We start from the raw sequence: 8,496 nt of genomic DNA, 5'->3' as shown, positions 1-8,496 counted from the left end.
GTGGGAAGGAAGTCCATTTAAAGCAAGAATAAATAAATGCAGTCAGGAGAAAAAAAAAAAAAAAAAAAAAAAAAAAAAAAAGCTTGTATATGCAAATAGATGTTTATTACCCATCTTTGTGCTCCTAAGAAATATCATTTACTGATCTTTGAGAGACAGGTCAAGTAGGCCCATAGAATAAGAAACAAAGGCATCTTTTTGGCAACTGCCACAATCCAGAGCAGTAATTATCCCTTCTTCTCCCCGTGAGCAGCAGGAAATGAAGAGGGATGCCATTACACCATGACAATTACTGTAATTTTAATTTCTAAATATTGCCAGGAAAGTTTCCTTAAAAAAGAAGTCTGTTCAGATTTTTTATGTGGTTTTAGACTAAAACTCATTCCTCAGCTAAAACAGAGCTGTGCTTCCCCTTCTCCCGTTCCCTTGGGGGAACCACCCACAAAGTCTGCATGGTGAGAAAAATCCACTTTCCTCCTCATTAGTCGAGAAGAAAGAATTTCAGAGAATCACAGAATGGTTTGGGTCAGAAGGAACCTTTAAAAACATCTTGTCCCCACCCCCTGSCATGGGAAGGGCCACCTTCCACTGGACCAGGTTGCTCCAAGCCCCATCACTTGAGTTCACTCAACCATGGCCATAACAACAGATTTTTTCTATCAGAAGCAGATGATGCTGGATGCCCAATAACCACAAAGAATTAAAAAGAAGGATTCTTTTCATCTCCTGTGCTCAGAGACATTATTGGATTCGTTGTGGGTTTTCCACAGCCTAYCATCAATTATTTCAGTATTATGGATAATCTATTCYRTGTTACTAGAACATGATTTTATTWTATTATATTATATCYAGTGGGTTGGATGGCACCCAAGAGGACACTTTGTCCAGCCTCTCCTGCCACTGGCCACTCTGCCCCAGGCTCCAGGGGACACCTCAAATATTCCCATTGCTACACTGGACTTTGCCTGGAAGGAGCATTTTGCTCCTTGGTGGGTCTGTTTAGGGGGACAAGTGGGATTTGAAGCCCTCAGGAGCAGAGGTGACCATATTCCCAAATGCTGTCTCTGCTGTAGGCTGCACCAGCAATTCCCATAAACTGGAAACTACCTCCCGAAATTCCCCTTAATGAGCCTTTTGAGGTCTCACTTTGCCCAGTAGGTGAATATCTAAAATCACTTTCAAAGATTCAAGGAAATAGGCTTTTCTTTTTTTCTTTTTCTAATTGCTGCCACAAGGCACATTCAACAATGATCACTTGGTGCAGTAAAAAGTTGTGTCTTTCAATATATGCACCTACAGAACTCCATCGATTTGTCTATACACAAACACATTCCTACAAACACATATTTGATTAAGAATTTATATAACTTCAGGCTTCAAGGAATTTTGGATCAATGCCTTTATTTTGCTTTTATAAACAAATAAACTCAATTAAAGAGTACTTACAACAAACCACAATGGGCAGGAAACTAATTTTCCCAAGGCTTCACATGGCAATTTTTACCTGTTACGTGGGTCTGGGGAATCARTTATGCCCTAAAGGGAAATGATTAGGGTTTGTGTTACCCAGCATCTCACTCTTCCCACTCACCAGTGGGAGAGAAGAACTATAGGGATGGGCATCCAGAAAAACGAGCGCTCTTCAGACCTCTTACAATTATTTGCCATAATAAATTAAAATATAAATAAAACAGAACAAAGCCCTGTGGGCAAGTAGTGCTTGAATCAAGGCTGGATCTGCACCAAGTCACTGTGCAGCTTCACAGGACCCATAAATCAGGCCCCCTGAACATATGTAGTACTTTGCATTACTGTATAGGGTGTTAACTTTAATGCCTTCATATATYCACACAGTGGTCAGGTTACAGTTCCTGTGGGAACCATAAATTTGCATGTYCTGGCCAATCTGCTGCTGGAAAAATAATAACAATAAGTTAAATCTAACCACACCACTGCATTGCCTTCAGCAGGTTTTACACCTTTAATTCTGCTCATTTCTGTATTTTAGGCAGGAAGAGGAGAAGACATGTGAAGCTGCAAACATGCAGGGAAGATGAAGGAGATATTAATTAATTTTTATCCTTTTCTTGAGTGAAAACTCGTGTGTCCCTAGCCCAAGCAATGGTCACTGCATGAAAAAGATGTGCTCAAGCCTATTTCTGAGTCAGAAYATCTCACCAAGAACATGCTACACCCTCCTTTTCCATAATCCACCAAAACCTCTTCACCTGCAAGTGACAGCTACAGGGAGAAACAATCTGAGCTGATCCAGTTTAACCCAATTTCTGCTGATTCTGCCTTACCCACACCAAACTGATACTGCTGCAGTCTCCCAGTGGTTGGATTCTTACCTGGTTAAAGGCAAAGGGATTTGTCTCTGTCCCATTCTTCCTCCAGCTTCCTTTTGCTTCCAACCCCACCATCACTCACTTCAAGATTTGAGTATTTTTGTCTGACATTCTGTTTTTTTTTTCCCATATTAAAACTCTGTTTACTTCCAGAAAATGCTGGATTTGGAGTCATCAACCATTTTCAACATACAAAAAAAGGCTTGCTCCCAGTGCCAAAAATTTGCAGTAATTATCACTCTTCATTTTATTTCACTGGTTAGTGGCCAGCAGATGTCCCACATCCTATGGAATAGCCATGGCCATGCCATCACCTGGTAGCCCAGGCAAGGACAGAGATGTTCCCTCCCCTGCAATCCATTCCACCAAGAGCAGTCAAATACAATTGGTTAAAAACCCAAGAACTGATGCTTTATCGATGGCATGAAAACAAATCACGACTAATTTGCACAAAATTACCCACAAAATTACCCTTCTTATCTCTGAGCTCARCTACCAAACCCAATAAATATTTGATTTACGTTGGATTTGACCACAGTTAAAGGACATGTTGTTTATGTCCCTGTTCAACACGGATCAGAAGCACGGGGACAAAAATGAGCTGTTCCATTTTTATAAACACAGAGCTGAAAAGTGACATCTGTGCACAATGATGGGAACCCTCAGTCAGGATAAAGGAATTCTTCAGCCCTTCAGCACCTTAATTTCATTTTACTGACACCCAAAAACCACTAAGCAGAACAAGATCTAAGGCAAAATTGTAATTGCTTGAAACCTGGTTAATATTAAAGTTTTGGGCCATGGATCTGCACTGCTGGTGGGGTTTTCAGGGGCACCATTCCACCCTTTTTTACAGAGAAGCATCAATTCAAAGCTACAAAGTACAACTATTTCTTATACACATTAAAGTAGTTGTAGAAAACCAGGTGGCACAACAACACAACAAGGTAGGGGGAGAAAAGTCATTAGGAAGGCAGAAAATCTGTTGGCTGCTCCTTTAATTAAAAATATATATATATATAATCAAGAATATCAGAAATAATCACAGAAATTAGGCTTAGAGTTCTGAGTTTTGATGACACTGTATCAGCTGCAAATACCTACAAGTTTTTTAGCAGGTAGAATTTGACAGGCCAGCTTAATCTCTGTTGGATCCTTACTGCAGCCAAAGAATCTCCTGGCATCAAACCTCTCTTGGAAATTTTTGGATATTTCTTAAACACATGCATCCTAAATCTATAGTATTTTGTATTAATATTTGTGAAAAACCACACACATATGAGTACAGACAYATATATATTTACACAAACATATTTTTATACTCAAAAATTTGCATATGTTCACAGGCACACATGCAGCTAATTATATTTTATATAYATAAATTCACATGCATATAGGATTTTGCTAAATATATGAAACTAAATATATGCATCATATATGAAGTAATTAGAGTATATATGAATATGTATACACAAATCAGAATATATATGTATGTACTCTGATTACCAATAGCATTTATTCATTTGAAAAGTTCCTAATATGGGCTAAAAGAGAATAAAAAGGCTCAATTTGCTTATGTATCTGATAATTAACCACAGTGCAATGTAGCCAAAGAAAGCAGAACACATAATCCCTCTTAAAACTGGGGACAGGTTTGATAAAAACTYCTCTCAATTCCTTTTATGAAATTGTCCTTGGAATGTGATTTCACTGCGCCTACAAGCCCAGCTTCCAGGAAAAGGGGGTGTGGGACTGCTTTTTGATGTATTTCAGAGTAGACAAAACTCCCATCAAGAGTGGAAAAACAGCCCCATGAGGACAGAAAAGCAGAGAATAATTAAACAGGGTCTTATATAAGTATTTTTTCCAGAGTCCTGTTATTTTCCACCTCCAAAGACGTCACACATCTCTATTGAAAAAACACCTCAGTGGCTTCAATGTAGGCAGTGGAGGAGCTCCAAACTCTTCAGCATCATTAATGGGGTTAGAAAATAGCTTTTTTCAGCACTGTACTTACTGCCAAACACAGAGAAATGTGAACCTACCTGTTTGGTGCTTCTCTGCCCAGTAGAAAGCAAAGATTTGGATTTCTCTGCTATTTTCTGTTAAAAGGAAAGAAGAAAAAATAAGAAGAAAAATGGCTGAGAAAACAGTCTAAATATTTAGGGAAGGAGTCATATGAAGCTATTTTCTTCTGCTTTCTAAAGAAAAGGACACAGAGAAAGCTTTTACTCTTTAGAAAAAACAAAAGAGTATAAAAGCATTGAAAAAGTTCAGTCTTGCAGGCATTAAAAGTCTTCAAAGCTTCCAGAATGACAAGGTTATCAAAACTGAAACAGGCATTTAAGGAATGACAGCTAGGACGTGGATAAGTAGCAATTTATCACTCAGATTGGTTTCCTGACGCAGCCGGGCATTCACAAACTGCAGTGGTTAATTTTGGCACTTCTGAATTGATGACAGTTTTTAGAATAAAAGAAATCCAACCTAGATATACAGTTCAGATGGACTGTACTCGTGAACATTAGAGAAAAAAAAAAAAACATAAAAAATATGTGTGTATATGGGGGTGGAGCTCTTTACAAAAATCATTCAAAATTCTCATTTAACACATAAAATAATTTTATTTAAAGACCCCAGCCTTAGTTTCTTGKATAAGACAGGTAAATAATTTCAAACATTGAGGCAGCACTAGAGATGATGAAGTTCTATTACACAACAGACACGCTGTTGCACTGCAATTTTACATGCATCAATCTACTTATTTATTTTATTTTTAAGGCACTGGCAGCAAGTGCTGGGAAATCAATCAGCACGGAGCGTTTCTAATAGAGACACATTATTAAATGCCTGTTGTCAGCCAAATTTCATTACACCTGCATAATTGCAATATATCCCTCCCATTGTTGCAGGCATGCGTCAGACTCATTAAAGTGATATAAGAAAGCCACCAGACTTTGTCCAGGTTGAATTTTGTTTAATCCAGATATATCTCCTAACTTGCACTGCCGGGGGGAAGGGAAGCAGTTTGAGGATGCTAAATTTAAGTGATTACTACAGTGTTTAAAAGCAAAGCAAAGCTGCTCATCAGCAGAGCCTCCCCAGGGCGAAGCAAGAGGCAAATGAAGGAGCTGGAGTTTGGGTTTTGTTTGTTTTGTTAAACAGCTCGATCTTGGTGGCAAATCCAAACCTCAAAATGCGCCTGGAAACTTTCTGGCACAGCCAAATAGCACAGCAGAGTCAGGAGGTGGGGTGACAAATGAATTATCAGTGCTGYCTGCATGTTTTCTGTAAGCAGAGARGGTGAGCTGTGCAATCACTCCCTGAGAGTGGAGATGCACCAAAATAACCTCATGGTTAAGACAGGGGAACCAATGAAATTCCTACCAGACTGCTGGAAAACACAGGTTTGGGTTTTTTTTTTTGCTGCTCAATAGTTCTTCAGTCCTGTGAATGTCCTGTAATGATTCACCCCCCTGAACTTTTGGGATGTGGTCTCATTGTTGAGACCACATCCCAAATTCTGGGCTCAGTTTTGGGACCCTCATAACAAGAAAGACAATGAGGGGCTGGAGGTGGTCCAGAGAAGAGAATGGAGCTGGGGAAGGGTCTGGAGCACCAGGAGCAGCTGAGGGAACTGGGGAGGCACAGTCTGGAGGAAAGGAGGCTCAGGGGAAACTTTCTCTCTGTTTACAACTCCCTGGAAGGAGGGTGTAGCCWGGTGAGGGTCGATATCTTCTCCCAGGGAACAAGTGAGAAGGCAAAAGGAAATGACCTCAAGTTTCACCAGGGGAGGTTTAGATTGGATATTAGGAGATATTTCTGCTCAGAAAAYTTGTCAAGCACTGGAACAGGYTGCCCAGGGAAGYRGTGGAGGCACCAGCCCTGCAAGTGCTCAGCAAATGTGTGGAAATRCCCCTCAAGGACATGGTTTAGGTGGTGTTGGGTCGATGRCTGCRTTTGATGAACTTAAAAGGCTTTTYCAGACTTAATTTTATGATTCTAGGATTGCTTGACTGGCAAAGTGATAAAAAGGAAAAGGAACTATACACTAGCAACCCTGTGGAGATGCTCCAGGCTCATGGGAATTACGTTCACTCATATTTAACACATTCCCAAACTCACAGATGGAAGGGTGGAAGCAAGAAAAACACTCACTTTCTGCACAGCTCCGTATCTCTGGATGGCATCTGACAGCTGGTTCTTCAGCCTGTCCAGCTGAAGCCGTTCTTGCTGTTTTTTTGGGGGAAAAAAAAAGAAGGCTGGTTAGCAGGGCTGTAGAGATAAATCCAGTAGCAGGCTCTGTCTGTGACCATGGGAGATTGTCCTGGTGTGAGACGCCAAATAAATAAGTTGGGCACTAATGGTATCCTAAAAAAATCAATCTCACTGGGGCTGCTAGGATGCAACAAGATTTTATTTTAGGAAACAAGGACATGATGCTTTGGTCTTCCAGGTCAAAGCAACTGAAAAAATGCCATTTTGGATATTCAAGATAGCATTGGATAAAGTAACCCAAGGGATCCTCCCATTAAAAAAAAAATCTTTATTCAGATGATAACTCATGATAGRGTTGATCACCTCATTTGGGAGATTTACTGGACTTGAGAGGTCAATCAGTCATAAAATACCCTCTGCTTGTTTGACTGCCAGAAATCTGCTTACCTTCATGTTTTCCAAAACATGAACCCAAATGTCACTGCCCTTCTGGTTGGAGCTTGCTCCAGCAAGATTTCAATCTATCTTTTTTTTAAAAAAAAATCTCTTGGAAGAAAAAATGTAGTCAGACTGATTTAACTCTCCAAAATTCTTCCAAATCTCTGCTCTTAGAGGGAATGACCAATATGAATAGTGTCAGGCAATGGAAGCTCTCCTGCACCCTGGATTTCAGATTTCACATGTTCAGGAACTCACATGTCCAGGTTTTAGAGGAGGGAATGAACTGCAAGGAAGTGGGATGTCACCTTAAAAAAACAAAACCCAATCGACACTAAAGCTACTTAACAGAAGTGTTCACTTWACAGCCATTGCAGCTGTTTCAGAAAACTGCTTAAGAATGCAAAAGTAGAATTTATAAAGGACGGGATAAACATCTTTAATTTTAATGGCAATATTTTCTCACACAGAAGAATATCCCAGTCTTACAGTTCTTCATGCAAAGATTTAAAACCATTTTTAGAGCAGGGCAAATATCATTATCCCCATTCTATAGATAAAGGTCCATAAACCTTATGTTTTCTTGCTAAATAAGATGTGAAATAAGGTAAGATTGTCACCCTACAGAGCTGATCTTATGGCTCCAGCACTTACCCTACAAAAAAAAAAAAGTGGAATTCCACATCTACCTCTCTATTTCCATCCTTTGAGGTTAGTTTGGAACGGAGCCCTAAAAGAGCCATTTTACATCAGTCTCCCGTCTCGTAGCACACTGATCCACTTAGAGCAGCATCTTTGCTCCTGCAATGCYATCAATTTGCTCAGTTGGGCATCCTGACTCCAATAGCTCCAGCAGCACTTGGAGATTTATGGGAAGTCAGAGAAAGTCCCATATTGCATCTCGTTGGCAGTGCATTACTGGTGGAAAATAAGGAAGAAAGGGGAGAAAAAAAGAAGTTTTTTTTTTTTTGGTTAGTGTGTACATGCAAAGCAATCCACAGAAAAATGGATTGGTAAGGAATAACTATAAAGTTCTGGAAGGCTTTTCATGCTGTGAGTAATTTTATGGGAGGAGAGTTTGCAGTGCTAMCCAGATTCCCAAGAGGGACTTACTGACCAGCAGCCAATATCCACCAGAACAATTTATTCTATATAAGGGGACAGGGCTGACAGGCTTTCTATCAAAATTTGTRGGTTTAATTACTTAAACTGCACACTGATAGAAGAGAAGAGTTAAAAAAAAAATAAAATCTGCTAAATTAATTGACCAGTGAGCAGAAAAAAAGTTATTATTCGATTTGATAGAGAACAGCAAGTTTATTCCTCATATTACTGAAATTGTTTGTGTGTCTATTTTCTTCAGCTCTTAAATATGTTCCCTTCAACTTTGCAATTTTTCTCCCATGACAGTAAAACATCTTCTCCTGAAAGTCTCCATGGCCTTTAAGGGCCAATAATGACATTATTTTGTAGCACTTTAATTTGGTTTAAC

General features: G+C 39.5%; 1 protein-coding gene across 5 annotated transcripts in view; it reads right to left on the bottom strand.

Annotated features, from left to right (window-relative positions):
• The window catches only part of TSNARE1 (t-SNARE domain containing 1), a 391,207-nt gene that overhangs the window by 184,590 nt on the left and 198,121 nt on the right, over nt 1-8,496 (bottom strand). For all 5 annotated transcript variants that reach the window (XM_057368790.1, XM_057368789.1, XM_057368787.1 and 2 more), the window contains 2 exons: nt 6,507-6,581; nt 4,394-4,450 (listed from right to left, as the gene is read on the bottom strand). In XM_057368790.1, the coding sequence (XP_057224773.1) occupies nt 4,394-4,450; nt 6,507-6,581 (132 nt within the window). The remainder of the gene's footprint in view (nt 1-4,393; nt 4,451-6,506; nt 6,582-8,496) is intronic.

Source organism: Malurus melanocephalus, unplaced genomic scaffold (genome assembly GCF_030028575.1).
Source record: "Malurus melanocephalus ecotype Western Australia unplaced genomic scaffold, MMel_1.1 scaffold_97, whole genome shotgun sequence".
NCBI classification, from domain to species: Eukaryota; Metazoa; Chordata; class Aves; order Passeriformes; family Maluridae; genus Malurus; species Malurus melanocephalus.
The sequence above is the reverse complement of the archived record's forward strand: the minus strand, read 5'-3'. Positions and strand labels throughout refer to the sequence as shown.